This window comes from Pan paniscus, chromosome 19 (genome assembly GCF_029289425.2).
Source record: "Pan paniscus chromosome 19, NHGRI_mPanPan1-v2.0_pri, whole genome shotgun sequence".
Classification (NCBI taxonomy): domain Eukaryota; kingdom Metazoa; phylum Chordata; class Mammalia; order Primates; family Hominidae; genus Pan; species Pan paniscus.
Window position 1 is genome coordinate 19,009,888 of NC_073268.2, and position 27,848 is coordinate 19,037,735.

The 27,848-nt window shown below is 46.0% G+C and overlaps 2 protein-coding genes across 19 annotated transcripts in view; one reads left to right on the forward strand and one right to left on the reverse strand.

The window, feature by feature from the left end:
- Window positions 1-6,288, forward strand: part of MAPT (microtubule associated protein tau) — a 133,528-nt gene extending 127,240 nt beyond the window's left edge. For all 5 annotated transcript variants that reach the window (XM_008965223.5, XM_008965235.5, XM_014341976.5 and 2 more), the window contains one exon: window positions 1,910-6,288. In XM_008965223.5, coding sequence (XP_008963471.1) covers window positions 1,910-2,125 — 216 coding nt within the window. In that variant the 3' untranslated portion in view covers window positions 2,126-6,288. The remainder of the gene's footprint in view (window positions 1-1,909) is intronic.
- Window positions 6,289-7,861: 1,573 nt separating this feature from the next.
- KANSL1 (KAT8 regulatory NSL complex subunit 1) overlaps window positions 7,862-27,848 on the reverse strand; it is a 197,280-nt gene continuing 177,293 nt past the window's right edge. For 5 of the 14 annotated variants that reach the window (XM_034941609.3, XM_034941608.4, XM_055101440.3 and 2 more), the window contains 8 exons: window positions 17,663-17,845; window positions 16,988-17,176; window positions 16,499-16,647; window positions 12,117-12,241; window positions 11,360-11,417; window positions 11,037-11,149; window positions 10,004-10,256; window positions 7,862-9,660 (listed from right to left, as the gene is read on the reverse strand). In XM_034941609.3, the coding sequence (XP_034797500.1) occupies window positions 9,433-9,660; window positions 10,004-10,256; window positions 11,037-11,149; window positions 11,360-11,417; window positions 12,117-12,241; window positions 16,499-16,647; window positions 16,988-17,176; window positions 17,663-17,845 (1,298 nt within the window). In that variant the 3' untranslated portion in view covers window positions 7,862-9,432. The remainder of the gene's footprint in view (window positions 9,661-10,003; window positions 10,257-11,036; window positions 11,150-11,359; window positions 11,418-12,116; window positions 12,242-16,498; window positions 16,648-16,987; window positions 17,177-17,662; window positions 17,846-27,848) is intronic. The other 9 variants (XM_055101442.2, XM_034941613.3, XM_055101445.3 and 6 more) reach the window with 3 other exon arrangements.

Here is a 27,848-nt window from a genome sequence, read left to right on the forward strand (position 1 = left end):
GGTCTTTCAAGAAAATACAGTAACAGGTCAGGCATGGTGGCTCATGCCTGTAACCCCAGCACTTTGGGAGGCCAAGGCAGGCAGATCACCTGAAATCAGGAGTTCAAGACCAACCTGGCCAACACAGCCAAATCCCATCTCTACAAAAAATACAAAAATTAGCTGGGTGTGGTGGCACACACCTGTAGTCCCAGCTACTTGGGAGGCCGAGGCAGGAGAATTGCTTGATCCCGGAGGCGGAGGTTGCAGTGAGCCGAGATCGTGCCACTGCACTCCAGCGTGGGTGACAAGGTGAATCTTTGTCTCAAAAAAAAAAAAAAAAAAAAGATAAAATACAGTATACAGTAATAGAGAACAATCCTTTTTTCAAAGTAGTGACCCCAAATGAACAAAATATGCATCTAGCTTAAATGGGAGCCTGGTTTTCTCTACGCCCATTCAAGCCCCCTGCAATAGGGGCCCTTCACCCCGCATCCATGGACTCCTAAAATTATATGGAAAATGGCTGTGTGTGAGTGTGGATGGACATGTGCACACATATTTTTGGCTTTACCAGATGCTCAAAGAGCCTAGGACCCAAAAAGGGCTGAGAATGACCGTGTCGGCCACTTCAGGGTCATCAGGAATTGCTGTGCACTGCTCACTTCTCCAGTGAACACTTTCTGCTTCTGTGTTTCCTGGTATCCTTTGGGACTCCTGGCTAGGTCATGTGTTTCTCTACTTTCAAAAGGGCTTCAGCCAGGCACGATGGCATGAGCCTGTAGTCCCAACTGCTCTGGAGGTTAAGGTGGGAAGATTGCTTGAGCCCAGGAATTTGAGGCCAGCCTGGGCAAGTAGATAGGTAGATGATTGATAGATAGATAGATAGATAAATAGATGGATAGGTAAGTCGCTAGACAGTCATCCATCCACCCATCCACACATAAAAAGGCCTTTGTCACGTCATGTTTTGTGGCCCACCTGCCAGTGTTGCCCACAGTTGCTGCCCCTCCAAACTCATCAGTCACTGGCAAACAGGAGGAATGTGTGGCTCATGTCTGGGCATCAGTGGCTGTGGGAGACATCCTTGATCTTCTCCAGCTTCTCCTTCCACATTTTCCTTTGCAATCTGGCAATATCTATTAAAATAAAATGTGCATGCCTTTTGACCTAAGAGCTTCACTTCTAGGACCCACTTACACGTGTGTGACATGATGTTCATACGGGTTTATTTATCTGAGGTTGTTCATACACACCATTGCCTGTAATCACTAAAGGCGGGAGCAGCCTACACATCCATCCACAGAGGAGTAGATGCCTTTTGGTACATCCGTGGTGACGGAATACTAAGCAGCCTGTGTATCTATACACTCACACGTGTTTGTTTATGTGTGGAATATCTCTGGAGGGTACACAAGAAACTTAAAATGATCACTGTCTCTGGGGAGGGTACCTGGGTGCCTGGGAGGCAGGTCAGGGAAGGAGTGGGCACAGGTATTACCAATTGGGAGACAATAAAAACAATAGCTCCTGGCCAGGCGCAGTGGCTCACGCCTGTAATGGCAGCACTCTGAGAGGCTGAGGCAGGCAGATTGCTTGCGTCCAGGAGTTCGAAACCAGCCTGGGCAACATAGCAAAACCCCGTTTCTATTAAAAATACAAAAAATTAGCCAGGTGTGGTGGCATGCACCTGTAATCCCAGCTACTCGGGAGGCTGAGGTGGGAGAATCACCTGAGCCTGGGAGGTCAAGGCTGCAGTGAGGTGAGATTGTGCCACCGCACTCTAGCCTGGGCGATAGAGCAAGACCCTGTCTCAAAAACAAACAAAAAACAGTCCCTGGCACTCTGGGCCAGGCCTGGCAGGGCAGTTGGCAGGGCTGGTCTTTCTCTGGCACTTCATCTCACCCTCCCTCCCTTCCTCTTCTTGCAGATTGAAACCCACAAGCTGACCTTCCGCGAGAACGCCAAAGCCAAGACAGACCACGGGGCGGAGATCGTGTACAAGTCGCCAGTGGTGTCTGGGGACACGTCTCCACGGCATCTCAGCAATGTCTCCTCCACCGGCAGCATCGACATGGTAGACTCGCCCCAGCTCGCCACGCTAGCTGACGAGGTGTCTGCCTCCCTGGCCAAGCAGGGTTTGTGATCAGGCCCCTGGGGCGGTCAATAATTGTGGAGAGGAGAGAATGAGAGAGTGTGGAAAAAAAAGAATAATGACCCGGCCCCCGCCCTCTGCCCCCAGCTGCTCCTCGCAGTTCGGTTAATTGGTTAATCACTTAACCTGCTTTTGTTGCTCGGCTTTGGCTCGGGACTTCAAAATCAGTGATGGGAATAAGAGCAAATTTCATCTTTCCAAATTGATGGGTGGGCTAGTACTAAAATATTTTAAAAAAAAATTCAAAAACATGGCCACATCCAACATTTCCTCAGGCAATTCCTTTTGATTCTTTTTTCTTCCCCTCTCCATGTAGAAGAGGGAGAAAGAAGGAGAGGCTCTGAAAGCTGCTTCTGGGGGATTTCAAGGGACTGGGGGTGCCAACCACCTCTGGCCCCGTTGTGGGGGTGTCACAGAGGCAGTGGCAGCAACAAAGGATTTGAAACTTGGTGTGTTCGTGGAGCCACAGGCAGATGATGTCAACCTTGTGTGAGTGTGACGGGGGTTGGGGTGGGGCGGGAGGCCACGGGGGAGGCCGAGGCAGGGGCTGGGCAGAGGGGAAAGGAAGCACAAGAAGTGGGAGTGGGAGAGGAAGCCACGTGCTGGAGAGTAGACATCCCCCTCCTTGCCGCTGGGAGAGCCAAGGCCTATGCCACCTGCAGCGTCTGAGCGGCCGCCTGTCCTTGGTGGCCGGGGGTGGGGGCCTGCTGTGGGTCAGTGTGCCACCCTCTGCAGGGCAGCCTGTGGGAGAAGGGACAGCGGGTAAAAAGAGAAGGCAAGCTGGCAGGAGGGTGGCACTTCGTGGATGACCTCCTTAGAAAAGACTGACCTTGATGTCTTGAGAGCGCTGGCCTCTTCCTCCCTCCCTGCAGGGTAGGGGTCCTGAGTTGAGGGGCTTCCCTCTGCTCCACAGAAACCCTGTTTTATTGAGTTCTGAAGGTTGGAACTGCTGCCATGATTTTGGCCACTTCGCAGACCTGGGACTTTAGGGCTAACCAGTTCTCTTTGTAAGGACTTGTGCCTCTTGGGAGACGTCCACCCGTTTCCAAGCCTGGGCCACCGGCATCTCTGGAGTGTGTGGGGGTCTGGGAGGCGGGTCCCGAGCCCCGTCCTTCCCACGGCCACTGCAGTCACCCCTGTCTGCCCCGCTGTGCTGTTGTCTGCCGTGAGAGCCCAATCACTGCCTATACCCCTCATCACGTCACAATGTCCCGAATTCCCAGCCTCACCACCCCTTCTCAGTAATGACCCTGGTTGGTTGCAGGAGGTACCTACTCCATACTGAGGGTGAAATTAAGGGAAGGCAAAGTCCAGGCACAAGAGTGGGACCCCAGCCTCTCACTCTCAGTTCCACTCATCCAACTGGGACCCTCACCACGAATCTCATGATCTGATTCGGTTCCCTGTCTCCTCCCGTCACAGATGTGAGCCAGGGCACTGCTCAGCTGTGACCCTAGGTGTTTCTGCCTTGTTGACATGGAGAGAGCCCTTTCCCCTGAGAAGGCCTGGCCCCTTCCTGTGCTGAGCCCACAGCAGCAGGCTGGGTGTCTTGGTTGTCAGTGGTGGCACCAGGATGGAAGGGCAAGGCACCCAGGGCAGGCCCACAGTCCCGCTGTCCCCCACTTGCACCCTAGCTTGTAGCTGCCAACCTCCCAGACAGCCCAGCCCGCTGCTCAGCTCCACATGCATAGTATCAGCCCTCCACACCTGACAAAGGGGAACACACCCCCTTGGAAATGGTTCTTTCCCCCCAGTCCCAGCTGGAAGCCATGCTGTCTGTTCTGCTGGAGCAGCTGAACATATACATAGATGTTGCCCTGCCCTCCCCATCTGCACCCTGTTGAGTTGTAGTTGGATTTGTCTGTTTATGCTTGGATTCACCAGAGTGACTATGATAGTGAAAAGAAAAAAAAAAAAAAAAAAAGGACGCATGTATCTTGAAATGCTTGTAAAGAGGTTTCTAACCCACCCTCACGAGGTGTCTCTCACCCCCACACTGGGACTCGTGTGGCCTGTGTGGTGCCACCCTGCTGGGGCCTCCCAAGTTTTGAAAGGCTTTCCTCAGCATCTGGGACCCAACAGAGACCAGCTTCTAGCAGCTAAGGAGGCCGTTCAGCTGTGACGAAGGCCTGAAGCACAGGATTAGGACTGAAGCGATGATGTCCCCTTCCCTACTTCCCCTTGGGGCTCCCTGTGTCAGGGCACAGACTAGGTCTTGTGGCTGGTCTGGCTTGCGGCGCGAGGATGGTTCTCTCTGGTCATAGCCCGAAGTCTCAAGGCAGTCCCAAAGGAGGCTTACAACTCCTGCATCACAAGAAAAAGGAAGCCAGTGCCAGCTGGGGGGATCTGCAGCTCCCAGAAGCTCCGTGAGCCTCAGCCTACCCCTCAGACTGGGTTCCTCTCCAAGCTCGCCCTCTGGAGGGGCAGCGCAGCCTCCCACCAAGGGCCCTGCGACCACAGCAGGGATTGGGATGAATTGCCTGTCCTGGATCTGCTCTAGAGGCCCAAGCTGCCTGCCTGAGGAAGGATGACTTGACAAGTCAGGAGACACTGTTCCCAAAGCCTTGACCAGAGCACCTCAGCCCGCTGACCTTGCACAAACTCCATCTGCTGCCATGAGAAAAGGGAAGCCGCCTTTGCAAAACATTGCTGCCTAAAGAAACTCAGCAGCCTCAGGCCCAATTCTGCCACTTCTGGTTTGGGTACAGTTAAAGGCAACCCTGAGGGACTTGGCAGTAGAAATCCAGGGCCTCCCCTGGGGCTGGCAGCTTCGTGTGCAGCTAGAGCTTTCCCTGCAAGGAAGTCTCTGGGCCCAGAACTCTCCACCAAGAGCCTCCCTGCCGTTCGCTGAGTCCCAGCAATTCTCCTAAGTTGAAGGGATCTGAGAAGGAGAAGGAAATGTGGGGTAGATTTGGTGGTGGTTAGAGATATGCCCCCCTCATTACTGCCAACAGTTTCGGCCGCATTTCTTCACACACCTCGGTTCCTCTTCCTGAAGTTCTTGTGCCCTGCTCTTCAGCACCATGGGCCTTATACGGAAGGCTCTGGGATCTCCCCCTTGTGGGGCAGGCTCTTGGGGCCAGCCTAAGATCATGGTTTAGGGTGATCAGTGCTGGCAGATAAATTGAAAAGGCACGCTGGCTTGTGATCTTAAATGAGGACAATCCCCCCAGGGCTGGGCACTCCTCCCCTCCCCTCACTTCTCCCACCTGCAGAGCCAGTGTCCTTGGGTGGGCTAGATAGGATATACTGTATGCCGGCTCCTTCAAGCTGTTGACTCACTTTATCAATAGTTCCATTTAAATTGACTTCAGTGGTGAGACTGTATCCTGTTTGCTATTGCTTGTTGTGCTATGGGGGGAGGGGGGAGGAATGTGTAAGATAGTTAACATGGGCAAAGGGAGATCTTGGGGTGCAGCACTTAAACTGCCTCGTAACCCTTTTCATGATTTCAACCACATTTGCTAGAGGGAGGGAGCAGCCACGGGGTTAGAGGCCCTTGGGGTTTCTCTTTTCCACTGACAGGCTTTCCCAGGCAGCTGGCTAGTTCCCCATTTCCTCCCCAGCCAGGTGCAGGCGTAGGAATATAGACATCTGGTTGCTTTGGCCTGCTGCCCTCTTTCAGGGGTCCTAAGCCCACAATCATGCCTCCCTAAGACCCTGGCATCCTTCCCTCTAAGCCGTTGGCACCTCTGTGCCACCTCACACTGGCTCCAGACACACAGCCTGTGCTTTTGGAGCTGAGATCACTCGCTTCACCCTCCTCATCTTTGTTCTCCAAGTAAAGCCACGAGGTCGGGGCGAGGGCAGAGGTGATCACCTGCGTGTCCCATCTACAGACCTGCGGCTTCATAAAACTTCTGATTTCTCTTCAGCTTTGAAAAGGGTTACCCTGGGCACTGGCCTAGAGTCTCACCTCCTAATAGACTTAGCCCCATGAGTTTGCCATGTTGAGCAGGACTGTTTCTGGCACTTGCAAGTCCCATGATTTCTTCGGTAATTCTGAGGGTGGGGGGAGGGACATGAAATCATCTTAGCTTAGCTTTCTGTCTGTGAATGTCTATATAGTGTATTGTGTGTTTTAACAAATGATTTACACTGACTGTTGCTGTAAAAGTGAATTTGGAAATAAAGTTATTACTCTGATTAAATAAGGTCTCCATTCATGGATTCCAAGGACAAGAAAGTGATATAGAATGTCTATTTTTTAAGTTCTTTCCCACCCACCCTTAGATAATTTAGCTCAGAACAGGAAATGACAGTATTAATAAAAGCTGGACATCAGGATTAACAGCTCTCTCTGGGGCCCTGAAGGTGAGAGTTCTCAGACTTGCTCATTTGCAGTTGCTTCTTTGTGATGCTGGCAAACCATCCTAGTCCCATTCAAAGGGCAATACAAAGCCTTGTGGCTGACCTCACGCTGCAGCACTCAGTTTGCAAGACCGGCACCAGTGTATGCAAACCTGACAAGGTTGGGGATGAGGATATGGGATCTTTCATCCCTGGAAATTTAGTCCAGAGGCCTGGGGCTGGAGCAGAACACCAAGCCAATCAGCTTAATGAATGGCTTAGATTCCTGCTAGGTTTGCAGAGCTGCCGTCTTTCCTTTGGTACCTTATTATAGATTGAGGAGTATTTCTGCTAAACCAAGATAGGGATAACCAGATAGCGTCTTCATAGCAATGCCACAAAGGAAAACAAAAACAAAACAGTAATCCATCATATTATTCCTTTAACTATGCCAAGGTCATGATACTGAATCCTTAGATTGTTTCAAAATACTACTTTTCTTTGCTCTTCCTGATGTGTTTGCCACCGCAGGCAGATGTTTAAGTAAAACAGATTTTAACTGCAGCTACAAAAGCAGCAACAGGCCAGCAAAAGAGAAGTGCTATCTCAGAGAGCATGGCTTTCAGAGCCACAAGAGACAGCCTCACTGGCTGTTTCAGCTTGACTGCCATGCAAAGAGAGCAGAGGGAGAACCAGCCCCACCCACTTATTCATCTTGTACAAAAAAAAAGCACCTACCAGCCTAGGCTACATAGTGAGACACTATCTCCACAAAAAACCCACGAAAACTAGCTGGGTATGGTGGCACATGCCTACAGTCCCAGCTACTGGTAAGGCTGTGGTGGGAGGATCTCTTGAGGCCAGGAAGGAGATCCAGGCTGCAGTGAGCCAAGATTGCACCACTGCACCCCAGTCTGGAAAATCGAGCAAGATCCCATCTCAAACAATAAAAAAAAAAAGCATGTAACCTCCTCAGAAGGAAGATGTTATAATCTCAGGCAGCAGGCAAGAACCAATCCAGGCTCTAAGCAAATTATGTATCTCACTGACCCCACCAAACCTCAGAAAAATTTAACGGTGAGAAGCAAAATCTCCTTTAAAGAGCAACTTAGAACAGATAGAAAATATCATACAGCTGACTTCACTAGAGAGAAAGTGCATCAACTGCTTTCACTCAACAAAAAGAAAAAAGAGATGATCAATGCAGATCCCCTCTCCTCCTGGCAGCCCTTACCCTCAGTGAAAAGCCACCACCATTCTCTCTCTGGTGGCCATCAGATCAACCTGCGGCGTTCCCACAAGACAGAATGGAGATTTTCCAAGGTATAGAGCAAGTCAGAGAACCCCAAAGAACGGCGGCAGAGAGCCAGCTCCGAAACTGCCAACACTACCATGCATACACAGTTCAGTAAGTCAAGAAAGGCCTGGTACACAGCATTCTGTAACTTTTTTTTTTTTATTTTTTTCAATTTTTCCTTCTTTTTTTTTTTAAGCACTAGTCTGTGCTTTGCGAACAGAATCAAGACATTAACAAAGATCAGCTTCTCTGAAGAAAAGCATTTCTATAGAACAAAGACAGCTACATGTTTCGCTGCCATTACACAGCTCCAAAGCAGGAAAAGAAAATATTTACAAAATACAAGGTTGTTTTTTTTTTCATTTTTTGTTTTTGTTTTTTTTTCAATGCTAAAAGGGTTATTCAGAATTTTCAACCTTATAAATAGAAGAAGCACTTTATGCATAGGGATATGGTGCATTATTGTATTTTTTTTTAAAGAAACAATGACAAACCCTTTAACTTGCAAACAGAAAAAAAAAATCACTAATGTTGAAAATTGTGAAAAAACCCCAACCATTAAGCAGTTGTCTACTATTTTTATACGATTACAAAATGGCCAAAAAAAAAGAGTCTTCTCCCCCCTCCCCCTTTTTGGTGATGTGATCATACAGAAGACAGGCACAAGGTTAACAGAGAAGGGTGAAGGGGGAACAATGGGAACCACAGCTAGGACCAGACAATGTTCCACAGGCAAGGGGAGCGTGAAAGACCAAGAGTGGAACTAACACCGACAGGGATCTGGATGTGAAGGAAACATGGCAAAGTGAATCAGAGGGAAAAAAAAAAAAAAAATCACACAGGGAGATGGCTGCTCACTTCCCACAACCCCCAGTTTGCAGGGGAGTGGGAATAGAGGTTAAGTAGTCCTAACCCTACCTTCAAAGATCAGGATAGGTGGTAAAAACATTCCAAGTGGAAGGACGGGTTGTGGGTGTGTACATGGCATGGGAGAGCAGATAGGGAAGGGTACCAAGGGGCATGAGGAGGGGAACCTGAGCAGCCACAGCCAGGTTACTGCAGTGAAAGAGTCAAAACAGAGAAGACCAAATGGAGATGAAACAAAAAATCAGTCTCTAAGTTCTGGGTGAGAAAGGAAAGGTGTTGTGCCAGCTGAGCACTCGGGGAGAGCAGCTGGCAGTTATGGCAGAGAGGCTCTGGTGGGGATGTTCCAGCACGAAAAACCAAGGGGACCCAGCCAGGAGGGCCACAGCGGAGCCAAGCCACAGATGGGAGGGGAGGGGGTAAGAGTCCAGAGCACCCTGCCCCATTCCACCCTAGCTCAAGAAGGCCATGCTAAACTGTAGCCCTCTGCCCGCCAGGCTGTTCTGTCCTGCCCACAGGTGTGAGGGAGGGGGTGGTCATCTAAGATCAGTAAGTCCAGTGATTCAACAGTGCAGAGGATGTGCCAGGACCAGGCCAGCAGGGTCTCATCCTGAACTTCTGTTTGCCAACGGGAGGAAGTGCTCAGGTGTGTGACAAGAAAACATGGAAACAAAAACAAAACAAAAATTAAAACAAGAAAAAAAAATACCAAAGTAGGATCTAAATTCCTTAAGTTCACTAAAAACTGTGAAAATTTCCGGCATATGATGTTTGAATATCAAACGCAGAGATTTCTGAAGCTTTAATGCCAATAGTTAGTGAGTCTGTTTAGATGGCTGTCTCCCGCTCATCTGTGAGTCGGGCGCTGAGCTGTGGCTGCTGCCACCAGATGCCGACTCTTGAGGGGGACAGTGGGAGGCGAGGTGGGCGCTGCCTCTGTCTCCCGGCCAGTCTTGCTGCCTGAGGTGCGTCGAGTGCAGCGGGCTGCTCGCTCCTGTGCATCCAGCTGGTCCTCACACTCCGCCTGGGGACTGTGTGCCAGGGGGAAGGTCCGCCGCTCCCAGGGCTGGACAGACTGTAGGCAGACAAGTTGCTCTTTGAGGACCCAGTCCCAGCCAGCCTGCTTCCTGCTCTAAGGCCCTGCCACAAACCTTGTGGCCTGGAGCCTAGGACCAGTCTATCTAGTGTTCCTGGGACAGTCTGGGAACACCCCTCCTAGGGTATACCCAGACAACTGTATTGATCATTTAGCAATGATCAATACAGTTCCACTGAACGTTGAGGAGATCAATTTAAGTGCAGCCCTTTGTCCCTTCAAAATGGGGAGGGGATGGCTAGGTCCCTCTTCAGCAGATGCTGTCCCTTCCTGGTTCCATCCCCCAACCATGCCAACCCCACCCAAAGGCTGCGTCCCTTACCTGTTCATCCAGCCCCAGCTCTGGTGTGGAACAACGGGTATCCTCACTGGCTAAGTGTCGCGGAGTGTCCCGAGCCACAGGGGTGAGGGGTGCTGAGTGCAGTTCCGGGCTAATGGGGCTCCTAGGGGACTGACCATGGGAGTATTCTGACAAAGAGTGGCTACTGCTGACATCAGGGGAGGCAGGCTGGGGGGTGGAGGGGTTGGCACTGCCCAGCTGGGGGGTTGTCCGGCCGTCTGATGACCTGTAGGACCTGCACACCAAGGAATGCAAATCTGAGTGCCTGGGAAATGTTTACTTATGGGGGTAGAGGGCATGAAAAAAGCATCCCCACTGGAGGAGTTGAGGCAAACAAAGACCAACAGATTTTCCTTAGGATCCAGCAACTCCCGTTTCTTCCCACGATTCTCTGGAGGGGTAGGTATACAACATTTACCATCCCAAGAAAAAAGCATGGCTGAACAATGCCAGGTGAGTCCATAGCAAAGTGCCTAGTGAATTCAGGAGGTTAGGGAGATTCGTGTAGACTTTGAAAACTGTAGTCAAAGAAAAAAAAGTAAAAGTAAGAGCTCCCAAAACTTTCTACTTGAGAATCCCGAGGGTTTCTGCCACTGTTAACAATAAATGGAGACAGGGTAGTGATGGACGTTAAGGGGGGGCAGTTTCTTCAAGTGGCATCACAAAGCCACTGTCCAAAGGAAGGTTAACTTGCAGCAAGGCCTTCCAAGCTCCCCGGGTTGAATCACCATGACCCCCCAACTGTCTTCCAAATGCCACAGATCATGGGAATTCCGAATTAAATAGTGACTTCTCAGCAAGGATCTAGCACTTGGCTCCTTATATCTCCACTAGTTCCATATATCTCCACTAGTTCCAACAAACACCAAGGAAATTCTGAGCTCTTTGCCACTGCCAGTAGATGAGTATGATGAGCAACCAAGAGGCAGTAGCAATTCCATGGACTCAAGTAGGGCCCAAACTCCCTGTCCACCCTCTCTCCACAGGCCCTGGGGACCCAAGCCTGCCCCATCACCTGCTGCCCCGCCGCTGGGGTGGCACACTCGTGGTCCACAGCCACCGTGCCCTCTCCATCTCCTCACATTTGGCATGCAGGGCGGCGAAGGCTGCGTCGGATAGGTCCTCAATCTGCAATAGAGCAGCTTCATCGATCCCCTCTTTTCTCCAGGAGTTAAGAACCAGTCCCACCCCATTCTAGGTTCTTCCCGGTCACGACAGGAATACAAGGAGCTTGCACTTGACACCCACAAGTCTTCAGGCCATTTAGGGTGTGTGCACTCATATGTATGTGTGCATGTGTACACACGTGTTCTTCTAACAGAAGAACCAGGCCATTACCTCCTCATTCTCCTCATCAGGACTCCCCTTCAGAGACTGAAGATCAACCTCCCGCCAGCTGCAAAACCAAGAACAGACAATCATGAGATGGCAAGCAGGCTAAAACTGGGGGCAGGGTCAAATGTCCATGCAAGGATGAGAATCCTGCACCTGTGGGTGACACTGCTCTCTGCCGGGTAGGCTCTGCCCTATCACAGCTCAGTCTCCCTACCCTGTCAAGGCCTGTGAAATTGGCCACCTACTCAAATGCCCAAGAAGGCCAGAAATGAGAGAAGCGGCCTAGGGTAAGGCTGAGGCTGAGAGACTGTGACAAACACAAGAAAAGAAACCTGTTTAAAGGGGACCACCACTGTTCAGGACCAGCTGATTGCTCCCATATGGAAATGCATACCCAGGGTTGCCTAATCTTCTGTTTGGCAACAAAAGCTGGAAACAAAGATTTTTATGTGAAATCCTGCTTTGATGTTGACAACAAATTCAGTATTTTAAAACATACTGTATGTGTTGACAAAACCGGTCTCTAGACCAGTAAGTGAATGGCCTACCAGGCTGTGACTGCTGGTTCGTTTGGTGTGTTCCTATAATGGAATGAGAGAGAACTATATACAGAAATAATTTCGTTCTTATCAGATAAGAATTTCTCTTAATGAGAAGACAGAACCAAAGACTAGGGCCCAACTCTTGGTCAGAAGAGAAGAGGGAAAAAGGGCAATAGCAGGAAGAATGGGGAGAGGAGCCAACTATTCTGAGCTTCTACCTGGGCGTAAGGATTTCCTTGTATTGCAGTTTCTCTACGCGAGTTGTTGCAGCAACAGACATTGGGATGACAATGTTGTTAATATCGAATGAGCTCTCTCCCCTTCTCCTCCTTACTGGCTGCTGCTGTAAGATAAAAATTAAGTTTAAAAGGAAGGTACAATTTTACAGACATCAAATCATTCATCTAAGACTTAAAGCAGGATCACCAATAACCAAGCATCTGGGTCCTTGGGTTGAAGCTGAGTAATGACCATAGCAGCTGCTCCCACCTAGGAGTCAGTCTCCAACAGCAAAAAACCTCGCGGAGAAATACCAGGTGGTCATGAGGAGTTATTCCCATTCATAAGTCCCACTGGTCACCCTCTTCCTTCAAGGGCTCATGCGTAAATTTCATAGGGGTGGGTACCTGGGATCTTAACTGTTGGGGTTCCTACTCTATATACACCTCTATTAACCTCCTCTCCTTTTACAATCTTTATTTCCTTCCTTTATCCCCGTTTATGACTTAAGACTCATAGTGGCCCCTCCCCTAAAAGCAATGCTTGAAAGCTTATGCTGAAAGAGGCCCAAAGGATAGGCCCATCTCAATACATCATCTAACCTTGGTTGTCATGAATGCACCTCCTTCTCAAAGATCTGAACTCTTCAGCTAAATCTGCACCCACCACCTGCCCAGTCTTTATGTGATTTCCCCTCTTTTGATGATTCTTGGGGAAAGAGCTGAGAGCTTTCTAGCTGTATCAAAGGAGATGAATGGAGGGAAACTAAAGAGGAGAACCTGACTATACCTCACATTCCTGGTGAAAGGAAATTTGCTTCTATAGGAAATAGTTGAGAAGACCAAACTCTTGGAAAAATAAGACTTCCAAGGATCGAATATCAGAGGCAGAGGTAAGCATCTACAGTAGCTGGGAGACTAGGGAACTAAATGGCTTAGTCTCTTGGATGGAGGAAGAAGTCTACTAGCTGCTGCTGCCCAGATAGTTAATACCCTATCCTGAAACAGAGACTAGCAACTGAGCTGTGAGAGGCCAGAAGGAAACAGTGGCATAACAAACACGCTGCCATGGCAACAAAACAGCTGGAAAACACCTAAGAGGCTGCATTTACACCTAAACCACCAAGTGTGGTCAGTCCACAGGGAAGGGGTTGGAGGAGTAAGAAGTCCCCTATAACTAACCCCTCTATCCTCTGTTCCTGGACGGTGAGATACCATTTATTCATCCTATCATCTTAGGACATTCTCAGAGAATGTTAAAAGTCAGCACTTCCTGGGCCAGAGTTTCAGTCACTGTCATTTGTAACTTCAGATGACCACAATGCCCTTTTCACTTCAATTTCTTTCTCTATCAAATCAGATGACTGCCATTGACCTCAGAAATTTAGGATATCTGGTTAACCAAAATGGTTAAACAGACTTTTGGGGATCTTGCCTGAGTTCTGTAGCTGAGGATTAGTGATCTCATACCCAGAGACCTCTGCCACTGCCAGATCTGTGCTGAAATTATACATCCCACTACAAGAAATGCATCTTAAGAAAGCCTCAAGAGAGACAGCCTTCCCAGTATCTTGGTCAAGAATAAATGTGAAACTGCTGGCAGAAACAGGTATACACTTTCCCTGAAACTTCTTGGGCTTGTTGTTAGTACCTTCGAGAAAAAGATACTGGAGCAGGTTGTGGGATGGTTCAACGGGCTCTGTATCTCATCCTCTGCCTAGACTCACCCCCTATTATGTTAGCTACTCATTAGGTCTAAATTAACTACTATCTCCTATTTAGAGCCAGAGATAGAGAGCAGGTGATGAGAATAAAACTGGTTCCCAAACTTGGTTGTATATCAGAAGCAACATTAAGGAGTATTTAAAAAAGAAAAAAAAAAGGTTCTAGGACTCCCCCTGCTCTTTTATAAAATCAGAATTTTGTTTGTTTGTTTGTTTAAGAGATGAGGTCTCACTATGTTGCCCAGGCTGGACTCAATCTCCTGGGCTGAAGAGATCTTCCTGAGTAGCTGGAGCTACAGGCATGCAATATCACAGCCAGCAACAAATCAGATCTTTAGAAGTGTCTGGTTGGTTGGTTTTGTTTTTTAAAGCTGCTGAGCTGATTCTGATGCAGCTACTGGCTTTTGGGAAGCACTGACAAAAACACTCGCTCTCCTCCATACCTTTCTCCAGTGTCCTCTGGCTTCTTTACTTGATTTCAAGGAGAGCTGGCCCTTTGTATCCATGGGTTCAACCAATTGTGGATTGAAAATATTTGGGGGGAAAAAATTGTGTCTGTACTGAAAAGGTACAGATTTTTCTTTTCATTATTATTCTCTAAACAATACAGCATACTATCTTTATAGCATTTACATTGCATTAGGTATTATCAGTAATCTGGAGATGATTTAAAGTATATGGGATTTAAAGCATACACATAGGTTATATGCAAATACTATGCCATTTTATATTAGGGACATGAGCAACAATAGCTTTTGCTATCTATGGGAGGTCCTGGAACCAATCCCCACTGCAGATACTGCAGATACTGAGAGCCTGCTGTTATCTGGCCTATCTTCTTTCTTTTTTTTTTTTTTTGAGACGAAGTCTTGCTGCGACGCCCAGGCTTGAGTGCAATGGCTTGATCTCCGCTCACTGGAACCTCCGCTTCCCAGTTCAAGTGATTCTCCTGCCTCAGAGTAGCTGGAACTACAGGCACATGCCACCACGCCCAGTTAATTTTTGTATTTTTAGTAGGGATAGGGTTTCACCTTATTGGCCAGGATGGTCTCGAACTCCTGACCTCAAGTGATCCACCCGCCTCAGCCGCCTCCCCAAGTGCTGGGATTATAGGTGTGAGCCACTGCACCTGGCCTATCTTCTTTTACATAAATCCAGAGTCTTTGAAAAAACTTGGCAATGAGAGAGCCTCAGGGGTTAGCATAGTGCTATACACAAAATTTTTACTCAATAAATGGTAAAAATTTCAAGTGATCCAGGCCTAAGTTAACATTCTCCAGACACAGAAATATTGAAGTGCTCACCAAGTCCTGAATCTCTGAGTTCAGATTTTCTATCAGAATTAGTTTAGACTCTTTTTTATAAATACTTTGGTTATCTGAAACCCTTTGCTGCTGGATAACTGAGTATGTGAGGGACACTACACACCTATTTAGATAAAATTTGTGGGTTACAGGGGTAAAGAAAGTCGAAGAGCAAAGAGGCCATTTGGAAAAGATTGATTTGTAACAGCAAAGAGAGAACAATGTGAATTCCTACCTGATCACAGGAGCCTAGTGAGTCCATTTTATGAGCTTGGAAGTTTCCTGATCTAGGCTCTGAAGGAACTTCCTAAGTTGCCTCTGCAATACCCTCACCCAGGCTTAGCCTGTGTAGTGTAATGGTAAAAGAGCTGGCTCTACAGTCAGGCTGCCTGAGTTTGAATCATAATTATAACCCTCACAAGTTGCCTTGACAGTTTTCATGCATATAAAATGAAATCCACAGTACCAACCTACATCTCAAAAGGCATTATAACATGTAACACATGTAAATCACTGATCACTGGCATGTAGTAAGTGTTCAATAAACATTACAGTTGTAGACTTTTACATTTACCATTACATTACATTGTAATTATTACACAAAAAGGACCCTTTGAGTAGGTCCATAGCAGCTACAGGTATGTATGTTCCAAGAGGGCACACTTGAGGAATTAAAATATTAGAATGAAATTAAAGGAAATGTGTCTGGAATAGCTGTGCAAACTGCTTCCAGATGGAGTGTGGTATCGTAAAATCTGGTGTGTGCATGCCAAATGTCCTGCCATGGGGGCCTGCTGGATCTGTAATTCTGCTCTGTATACCTAAAAAGCATGGACTCTGCCTTCTCCCTTCCCTTCTCTTCTGGTACCCTCACGCCTAGTGTTTATTCTCAGTACTTCACCTCCACTCACCCAGAGAGTAAAACCAAGGAAATCAAACACTGCTTCCAACGCCCATGGGAATCTCCCCTCTACCCACCCCTCCTCTCTTGTTCACTTCTTGGGCCAACAGGATTAGGGCCACGGAACTGTTGAGTCCTGTGTGAAACTTAGTCCAACAGATCTTGAATAGTCACAGATCACCTTAAGAGTTTGTCCCTGCATCAAGCTTTCTATGGATGGCTCAGCATAAATCCATCTCTGCTATGAAAAACAACTCAAGAAAAACAACAGAAGGTCAAGTACCATGACTTTGACTTAAAAATGGTACAGACATACATACATATGTCATGATGAGCTGAGATCCTATAAATGCCCTGGGCTTTATAACCCACCCTCACACTGTCCTCTGGAACCACTTGAGTGAGCTGTGACCTGCAGAGGGGGTGTCCGGCCAACCCCACACAGGTACTTACCGATGTGCTGGCTGTAACCTGTGAGCTAGAGCTGGCGGGTGCAGGGGAATCTGAGGAGGTGGAGAGCTGTCGCACCAAGGGACTGTGTGGAGGATGGTGGGTGGCTGCCAAGTAGCTCGAACTGCTCATGTCTGTGTGATGCTTCAACACTGCAGAAGTCAACAGAAAAGAGAGAAATACATGGCTATCTTAACCAGCGTTACTTCTAACACAAGCTTGGAATGGCAGCAATACATACTAAAGGCAAAAATGTTTTCTATGCCTAGAGGATAAAAAGGTGAAGCACACCAGCTGTGGGAAGTAGGGGCAGGGCAGAGGTTGCTGTAGCAGTTAAGAAGTGACCTCCATTTAGAAGCGGTAGCGTCCCTCTACTCTGCTTTCCTAGAAAGTGAAGGACAAAGCTGGGGGCAATTAAGAGAAGCCTAGGCTGCCCCAGAAAGCCCTGAGCAGGTGCAGTTGCAGGTAGAGGTGCCATGGGCCTGGCCCTACCTTCACTTCTCTCAGATGAATGGTCTCGCAATCTCATTTTGCTGTGGTTTGGGTCATGCACGGGTGGTGGTGGGTTGAGCAAGCGCTCTGCTTTTGGCGCTGTCACTCGCTCCACCATGGGCACGGCCCCCACATCGTCTAAGTGCTGCCTGTGGGTCCTGTCAGGCCGGGTTTGGTGATGGGACAGCTCTGAAGAGGGGAACAGAAAAAGAGCTGTGAAATATGTCCTCTCAAATATTTTCTTATTCGAGTTCCAAGCTCTCGAGTTCTCTCTAGGCCAATGCCGTATACCCAGGGCAGCAGGACAGTCCTTCAGGACTGAATTTTCTAGTAATTTGCACAATGGCTAGGATAGGCACAGGGAGCCCAGAACCAGAGAAACATGTCACCAGGATACAGAAGACACCTGCCCGTAGATGAACTCAATGCCATGCCATTGCTGGCTGTTCACTGAGCATTTTGGGTCTTGCTCCAAGATCCATGGTATCTAGAATAGCTCCCGAAGTCCATCTGAGAGCATCCAAGACAAGCAGAAGCAGTCACTGTGAGCTGAATTTGTTATCGGTCAACTGCCTCTCCCAACCCCAACATGCATGCAAACTACAAATTTGAGAATATAAAAGGAATGAAAAGTCACTGATACTCTGGGGGACTTCCCGGCTCCCTGACACTTACTGGCTGTTGTTAGGAAGGAGCTGACCAATTTGTGCCTGTCCTTACGAGCTGGATCTGGCAGACTGCCCGGCATGGGTGCTCTGTGCTTAAGCGATAACTTTTTGGGAGGTTTGATTTTGTCAAAAGGCTTGTTCTGCCACTGAGATTTCAGCATGCTCTGGAAATGCAGGCTTGTGGGAACATCTGCAAGAAACATAAAATGCTACAGGTTAGTCCAAACACCTGGCCTCTCTAGTGTTCAAGACCTACACTCCACCCTCCTTTTATTTGCCCAGTGGCCTGACACTTGGCAGGGCAAGTGCTGTCATATGGAAGATCTGTTTATGTGAACATTACTGAAGGTCATTCTTCTATTTGCAAGCAGGTCACCTTAGCTTTTTACTTTCAGGTCCCAAAGGGAAACAAAACAAAACAAGACACCTTTTTGGTTTGGTTGATGGAGTTTTTGTTCTTGTATCCTTGTTTGTTGAATTTACTGGTTTGAAAACATCCTGTTTCTATTCTAGAGATTTAAAAACATATTTAAGCCTACTTCTTTTCTATCAATATAAAGTTAATCAGGATGCAATTATTCAACAATATTCATTATCTATGTTATCAGGCACTGTACTGAGTACTACATACTCTCTCCAAATAAGAACTACATACCATTCTCTCCTTCCTTCCTCTGTGGCTCCGCCAATTCCCATCATGAGATTATCGGGGATTTTTAGCTGACTGGTTAATGTTCAATATCACAAATCAACATCTTTTGGACTGAATTTTTTATGCTGTTTCTTATCTTTCCATTTTCTTAGATTTTTCCCAAGAATATATCCTTGAGCAATTCCTTTAGAAAAGGAACTTCTAGATTTAAACCATTTTCCTCTCAAACATTTAAAGCTATTCAATTCTTCCGTGTATTCTAATATCCAGTGCTATACTTAAGAGGGAATCGGATTCTTTCTTACTTGTAGGTGGTCTGGTTTTTGCCTTTTAAGCTTCTGCGAAAAACAACAACAAACTTGTGGTATTACACTGACTCTACAGATCAATTTGGGGACAACTTCCATGTGTTCCACCACCAATACTGAATCTTTCAATCGACTGACGTGGTATCTCTCTCTCCATCTATTTACGTTTGTCTTGATTTTCTCTTGACAGTGTTTAGTTATTGTTGACATACCGGTCTTAAATACAATTTGTTAAGTTTATTCCTAAGAATTAATGTTTTCTGATGGGCAGAAGTTGGAAGAGTTTGCAGGGTTCAGAAGAAGACAGGAAGATGAGGGAAAGTCTGGAACTTCTTAGAGATTTGTTAAATGGTTTTGACCAAAATACTGATAGAAATACGGGCAGTGAAGGCCAGGCTGACAAAAGTCTCAGATGGAAATGATTAAAGATAGTACCTTTTAAAATTTCAACTTCAGTTCTTCATTACTAGTATATAGAAGTACAATAAACTGCTATATAAATGACCTTGTAGCCTGTGAAACTACTTCATTATAGACTTTTTCTTGTTTATTCAGTAGGATTTTCTATAGACATAAGTACGTCATCTACAAATGGAGACTGTTTTACCTTTTCTTTCCAATCTGTATTCCTTTTTTACTTCTTGCCTATTACTCTGACTGGAACCTCTGGTGCTGATGTATAACTTTTAGATTTTCCTTTTTATGTTTTCAATATTCTGACATTTCACCACCATGGATAGCAGTGTGAGTCTGTTTTCAAGCTTCTGCAAAGCTTTCCAGGGATATTCAAATCTAAAAGCCAGCACATTTTTCCTCACCTCCCAGTTCCTCCTGGGAATCGGTAACCACTTGGGGCATGCTCAGAAGTTCCCGCCAGAGTCCCTATCCACTGCTTCAGAATAGAATGAAACACCACTACTTCAAGGAAGAAGGCTCTGGTGGGGTGAGAGGACAGGAAACGAAAATCTAACCTAGCTATTCCAAAATGAGTCCAAATTTATCACCCAGACAAATGCCCAGGTCCTATCACTACTCCTTCTGCCCTTTAATTCTGGGTCAAAAACCTCCTGTAATCAGTTCCCACCTCACAGCAACTTACTCCTGGCATGTGCTTTGGGCTATCTTTCTATTTATTTCTTCACAGTTATCTTGTCTTTATCCATCTTTCAAAAATAATTACAAATTCCAGTCACTGATAGCATGTCTTCTAGAACTATTAGAAATTTATTGTGTGTGTGTGTGTGTGTATATATATATATATTTTTTTTTGAGACGGAGTCTTGCTGTCGCCCAGGCTGGAGTGCAGTGGCACCATCTCGGCTCACTGCAAGCTCCGCTTCCCGGGTTCATGCCATTCTCCTGCCTCAGCCTCCTGAGTAGGTGGGACTACAGGCACCCACCACCTCGCCCGGCTAGTTTTCTGTATTTTCAGTAGAGACGGGGTTTCACCGTGTTAGCCAGGATGGTCTCGATCTCTTGACCTCGTGATCCACCTGCCTCGGCCTCCCGAAGTGCTGGGATTACAGGCGTGAGCCACTGCACCCGGCCTGTTTAATATATTTTCTAAAAGCTTATGGGGTTTTGGCTCCCATAGAGCACAGAGGATATGCTCAATCTGAACTGGGGATAAGAAGGCAGGGAAGAGACGTCTAAATTAACATTACTGAACCCATTATTATCTGCCAGGCACTGTGTGTTTATCATCATGCGTGTGCCACTTAATCTTTGTAACAGTTCCATGAGGCAAACACAATTATGCTTATTTTAAAGATAGGGAACAGGTGCAGAAAGGTACATTAACTATGTCCAAGGTTACATAGTTTAACGAGTAACAACCAACTTTCAAACTCAAGATTATACAACCCTAAAGCCCATACTCTTAGACAATATACCTTGAGGCTACTCACTGATCCAGAGGATGGAGAGGATTCTTTAGTAAAGTCAATTATTTCTCAAATTACTCCCAAGAAATAGACAGTACAAAATATTTTCCAAGCCAGTTCTGCAGAGTAAAAGAAATTTAGCCACTCCTGCCTATGGTATAGATGATGAATTTCATGACACTGAATGTTATGCCTTCGAGGACTGAATGTTAGGCCTTCCAGGACTGGAATAAAAATCTGAGTTGGGAAAAAAAAAAAAAAAAGCTAATATTCTCAGGGATGATTTTTCCCAGTGGGTAAGCAGCCTCAGCTCCATGATTGCTGGGCTTTATGACAGTGAAACAAATTAGGAAAACTATTAAAGTTTTAATGAAAACAAACATTTGCTACCTGTCCAAGTGTAAAAACACAGTCTCTGAGGACACTGCTGTCTTCTCATTTTTCATAATCACTCTTTTCCACACTTAAAAACTCAGCTATACCAAATCCTAGGAAATAAAGCATTGTCTAGAAGCATTCGGCCCTGTAGAACAATCTGAAAGCTGGGCTGAGCTGGAATGTATAAAAGAGGCTCAAGAAAGGAGACAAGGTCACTTCTGCCCATCCCACAATACCGCTTTGTCAGCAGAAGAGTTACTCCCATTTGGCAAAGGCTGTGTATATTTTGTATATATATGTAATGGAACTCCAAAAAGCATAGATTTTATTTTTTCCTTTTATTTTCCCCCAACGTTCTCCCAAATCTGAAAATGAAGCCAGGAAAAAAAAAGGGACAGGGATATGAGAGACCTGGTTATAGTGAAAACAGCAATGACTAGAAACAAGTAGGCCTGGATTCAGGTCCTGGTTCTATCTCGAGTAGAAGGAGAAAGCAAGAACAAATCATTCAGCTGGGCTTTAGTTCCACCTGTGAAATGAGGCAGTGGGGCTAGATCAGGGCTGGCAACATTCTAGCATTCATTCTCTAACCCTCCTGTTGTACTGGAGGTACAAACACAGCTGTCTTTCCTGTTGTACTGGAGACCTCAGATTCTTCCCAAACAATACATTAAATAACTCCAGACAGTTACTGTCAATTCATTTGAATAGGCACAAGAAAGGACATCTATTTGTTACTGCTAGATTATATGACTGCTATGAGTCTCTCAACTCTAAAATGTTTAGTCAATGACTCTTCAACTGGAACTCCACTCCTAAACCCTTCCCCTCAACTAAATGCTCTTAAGTGCAAGTTGGCACATTGTAGAACCCAAGTCATGGAACACTACCTTGTACTCTCCAGTTGACGTATTAAGCGGAATCAAGAGCAATTCCTCTTTAAACCCAGTATAAACAGTTTAAGGAACTCCAGCTGCTAGACTTTGTTAGAAGTTTGCTGTGTTGCCTTTTAATTGCTTCCATGTTAAGAGTGAACAGGAACCCAGTTAGATCCCCCAGTCAGTAAAAAAAAAAAAAAAAAAAAAAAAAAAAGATATCTTAGGAATTGCTGGTTGAGTTCATATACTAACTAGTAAGTGATAATACCTAGGTTCTGTGAAGAGTTAAAAATCTAAAATAGACTGGATACAGGACCTGAAAGTAAGCAAAAAAAGGGATATGAAATGGAAGAGAACACACCAGAGATCCATTCAGCTAGAGGTCTCCTACATTCCATACCCACATAGGTAAACTGCTATTTTCAGAGAAGAGGGTGCTGATCCTTATCAGGTAAATAACAGGAAAATAAGACGAATTACTAATGTCATCCTTAAGTTACTGTTTCCTCAAACAAAATGAAAGATGAATGAGAAGACCCTGACTTCAGGATGACTAGGGTCTGACATTCCATGATTCACCTGGCTGTCTGGCTCCTTACTTTCCACCATTTTCTCAGGCGCACTTTTTCCGGGTGTTTTGTAATGCTCACTTCTTCCTCCTGCTGGGAAGTTGCTGTAGCCTCATGTGCAGGGTTTGGCAAGCTCTCTCAAAATACCACAGATCTTCATGGCCAGCAGGTGGTGCTCTTATTAAGCCCCTTTTACAAAGTTAACAAGCTTTTCTCCAAGGTTATATATCCTCTACATTTCCAACTAAGGATTAACTGGATTTGATTACTTGAGGTGATAAAACAAAGCCCCCTTCCTGCTGGAATACTAACAGGTTATTATACCCTAGTCTCTCCACCTTCCACAGCCAGGCATAGAGTTGGCTATAACACAGTCCCTCAATTTCTATCACCCACACACACTTAATGAGAGGGGCTGAGGTACAGTCAAGGTGCGAGGCACAACTCCAGGATGAAAAGCAGCAGTTGGCTGTTATTCTAACAAACTACACAAACTGGTTAGGAAACAGCACTAAAACTACTTAAAAAAAAATCTGTCCTATGGGGCCAGAAAACAGCTAAGTATCACATTCAAACAATTTTCTGCCTTTATGTCTGGTATAAATGTAACTATACGGAATTAATGAGTCAAAATCATTTTTAACCTTGTTATGAAAAAAAAAAAAGTTGGAAATCCTGCCACTTTAAAACATCTTCTAGAGAAGAGGTTGTAAGGGTGGCCCAGTAGTAAAATCTACCACACAAATGTTTGACCTACACAGTAGTATGCCAAGCTGCTAGCCTTCACTGTTATTTACTGCTATACAATGATGTACAGGGAATCCCAATACTTCAGGGGGTGTGTTATTTACACAGGATATTATGTGAATGGTGCCCTTTGGAGTTGGCTATCTCTGCAACCATGGGAATCTTCTGATTTCCAAATGGACTGCATTCTGAATGTGGCAGTTGTTTGGGTCAAAGCAAAATTATTCCAACAGGAATAATATTAGACATGGTAATCAGGTCTTCAGGTCAACCAACTGAGGTGTAATTAATCTACAGGCAAATACAGTAGTTAATAGAGCCTACATGTAAAAATATATATATATCTATATATATCTATCTATCTCTCTCTCTCTCTCTCTCTCTCTCCACAGTCTCGTAAGGAGAATTTAATGACCAACTTTTTCGTCCAAACCCAAGGGCCATAGCTAGAAGCTCTTCGTATGTGTGTGAGACATAGACAGAAAAACAAATAGGATTAGATGCAGGAAAATAAAAATTATAAAGACCAGAAAAGGGGGAGTGTTCCCTATCTTTCTTTCCATTCCCCCTCACTGCTGCCTGTAGTTGCTCTGAATGATGGTGTGGGAGGTGTAAGGTATGCGGCAGGGCAGCATTCATGTCAGATCTAGTGTCCTGCAGTCGGCAGGACAGAAAATGTTCAAGGGAAATGGAACCTCTTAGTAGAGATGCTGAATGATGGAACAGGAGCTGAGAGACACACAGTCTGGGTATATCTGAGGGTGGGGGAGGTTATTTGCAACTGTATGTGGTAATGCTGTTGACAAAGAAATGACTGTTGTGTTTAGCAGGTGATATCCAATGAGTGTGCTTAAGTGTCCGGGCTTCCTGTCCTTCTTCAAGTATGAGACTATACAATTCAACACAGTAATTCAGAGAGTAACCCAACAAACATTCCTAAGTCTTCCTAGTGGTGCTGTCTGTAGCCAGAATCCCAAAAAGGGTAAAAATCTGACTCCTCTTAATAATCTGTCTGGAAAGGAGCTTGAAATATAGTAAAAGGAAGGACAGGCATCAGATAATCTGGGTCTGAACTGTGAAGGCATTCAAACCCATTAGCCATTTAGTTTTAGATAAGCCACAACCTTACCAAGCCTGTTCCTTGAGCACTAACACTGAAGTAACACCTTACAAAATTTCTGGGCCGGGCATGGTGGCTCATGCCTATAATCCCAGCACTTTAGGAAGCCAAGATGGGTAGATCGCTTGAGCCCAAGAGTTTGAGACCAGCATGGGCAACATGGGGAAACCTCTTCTCTACTAAAAATGCAAAAAATTAGCCAGGCATGGTGGTGTGCACCTGTAATCCCAGCTACCCACTGAAGTGGGAGAATCACCTGATCCTGGGAGGCCGATGCTGCAATGAGCCAAAAACCACACCACTGCATTCTAGCCTGAGTGACAGAGTGAGACTCTGTCAAAAAAAAAAAAAAAAAAAAAAAAAGCCAGGTGCGGTGGCTCACACTTGTAATCCCAGCACTTTGGGAGGCCAAGACGGGTGGATCACGAGGTCAGGAGTTCGAGACCCTCCTGGCCAATATGGTGAAACCCCCATCTCTACTAAAAGTACAAAAATTAGCCGGGCGTGGTGGCGCGTGCCTGTAGTCCCAGCTACTCAGGAGGCTGAGGCAGGAGAATTGCTTGAACTTGGGAGGCGGAGGTTGCAGTGACCCGAGATTGCACGACTGCACTCCAGCCTGGGTGACAGAGCAAAACTGTCTCAAAAGTAAAAAAAAAAGAATTTTGAAAGCAGCATATGAGACAAATATGAGAAGAGTACTACAAACTTTAAAATGCTATACAAATAGTAACTGCAGTTACATGGGCTATATAAATCCAATGGCAAGGGAAGGTGAAAGTCAGTGACTCTGGAATCTGAAGCACAGAGGAAAATGTTTTAGTGTTTTCCACTCATTGTGTTCAAGTTTATTTATTGCTCCACCAGCTCCTGACTATCCATGTGTTCCAGGTTTTCTGTTTCCTTTCTCTTACAAGAAATCACATGGCCACAGGAATATTACACCACATCCTTATCACAGCTAGGGGGTTTTGGTAACAAAAGCCAAAAATCCCGGTATCTACTGGATTTAGGTGGCCAGAAATGCAATCATTTGAAGAACAGATGCAGAACAGGGGATTATAGTTATCTAATGTTTGATCAACTGTCAATTAGAAGGATTCTCTTTAGGACAAGGGTTAGCAATGATTGTTTTTATAAATAAACTTTTGTTGCAACACAATCAGGTTCATTTGTTCACATATTGTCTATGGCTGCTTTTGTGCTACAATGACAGGGTTGAGCAGTTGTGACATGAACTGACATCAATTATATGGCCTGCAAAGCCTAAGGTATTTACCATATGGCCCTTGAAGAAAAAGTTCAGGCCGGGCGTGGTGGTTTACACCTGTAATCCCAGCACTTTGAGAGGCCAAGATGGGTGGATCACTTGAGCTCAGTTCAAAACCAGCCTGGGCAATATAGCAAGACCCCATCTTTGTAGGGGGCGGGAGGCGGGGAAACAGGTTGTGGTGGTGCACACTTGTAGTCCCAGATACTTAGGAGGCTGAAGTGGGAGGATTGTTTAGAGCCCAGGAAGTCAAGGTTGCAGTGAGCTGTGATCACTCCACTGAACTCCAGCTTAGGGCACCGAGCAAGACCCTGTATCTAAAAAATAAAAATTAAAAAAAAAAAAACAAACTTACAGACTACCTGGGAGATATTATGAAGAACACCATGGAGCCCTTATCCTCAGGGAGATTACATCCCATCCCTTCCCCACCCCACCGCCGCCAAGACAGGGTCTCACTACCGTTCCCCAGGCTGCAGTGCATTGGCTCAATCATGGCTCACTGCGGCCAAGACTTCCTGGGCTCAGCTGATCCTCCCACCTCAGCCTGCTGAGTAGCTGGGACGACAGGCGTGTGCCACCACGCCCAGTTAATTCTTGTGTTTTTAGTAGAGATAGGGTTTTGCCATGTTGCCCAGGCTGGTCTCAAACTTCTGACCTCAGATGATGAACCCGCCACGGCCTCCAAAAGTGCCGGGATTACAGGTGTGAGCCACTGTGCCTGGTCCCTAAAATTTAAATAACAGAAAGCAAATACACAAACAGCCATAACGTAATTCATTAACATATTGATAAAACACAATAGGGTAGGTGCAGTGGCTCCTGACTGTAATCCCAGCACTTTAGGGAGGCCGAGGCGGGTGGATCACCTGAGGTCAGGAGTTGGAGACCAGCCTGGCCAACATGGTAAAACCCCATCTCTACTAAAAATACAAAAAAATTAGCCAGGTGTGGTGGCATACGACTGTAGTCCCAGCTACTTGGGAGGCTGAGACAAAACTGCTTGAACCCAGGAGGTGGGGGCTGCAGTGAGCCAACATGACACCACTGCGCTACAGCCTGGGCAACAAAAGCGAGACTCTGTCTCAAAACAAAACAACAACAACAACAAAAACCCACCAGTGATTTGAGAGGAAATTCCTACCTTCTGTAGGCTGGGCACAGATCATGAGATTACGTGAAAATTCAATGAAACCAATCCAGATTATGAAAGCGCTGGCTTCCATCTAGAATAGTGGTTTCAAAATGTTTTTGCTCATGCACCCCCATTTGATATGTGATTTTTAAAAAATCATAATTTCAGATAGTTGTAAAGATTATATTTGAATACTACATAATGCTTTAAAAACATTTTTATCAAAACTTTGGCATGTAAATATATTTAGCTTCATTAATTGAAAAAAAAACTTCTTTTAAACTTATTTAGCTAATCAGACTTTAGATATTAACTCAGTATTTATTCTAAGACAGACAAGGAATAGGACCATGTAACTGAGCTCAGACCCATCCCAGCCACTTGAAGAGTTAGAGGGAAATCTCTTAGTTGCAATCTTTTAGTGGTACCCTCTGGTTTGGTAGATCTGTTGCAGTCTTTTTGGAGAATTCTAAGAGAAGACTTGGTTGATAGAACTCCTGAGTTATCTCTATTTTATTTTTAAAATTCAAAACTTTTTTGCTTAATACCTGGGAGATTCTCCTTCAGGTGCTGAGAACTCTTAGAAATGATCTCTTTATTTGTTGTCCCCACCATCCAAGACCTCTTTTTTTTTTTTTTTTTTTTTTTGAGACAGTCTTGCTCTGTCGCCCGAGCTGGAGTGCAGTGGCGTGATCTTGACTCACTGCAACCTCTGGCCTCCAGGTTCAAGCGATTCTCCTCCCAAATAACTGAGATTACAGACATGTGCCACCACGCCCCGCTAATTTTTGTATTTTTAGTAGAGAAGGGGTTTCACCATGTTGGCCAGGCTGGTCTCGAACTCCTGATCTCATGATCCGCCCGTCTTGGCCTCCCAAAGTGCTCGGATTACAAGCGTGAGCCACCACACCTGGTCTCGAACTCCTGACCTCAAGTGATCTGCCTGCCTTGGTCTGCCAAAGTGACGGGATTAAAGACGTGGGCCACGACACCCAGCCTCAAGATTTTTACACTCTGGGGCAAGACCCATAGTGGGACTCAATATGGCCAAAAGGAATGCTCTTCTTTTGTCAAGTGGCAGAGGTACAGGTATGGGAAGGGAGGTGGGAAAGGAGGGCTGTCAGACACAGAGATTTAACAGGGAGGCAAACTTTAGAAAGACAGTACAAGCTAACAACGAAGATTTGTGCTTATCTACACCCTGCAAAGCTGTCACGTTACCACATAAATGCCAGTATGAAGATATTCTCCTAGAA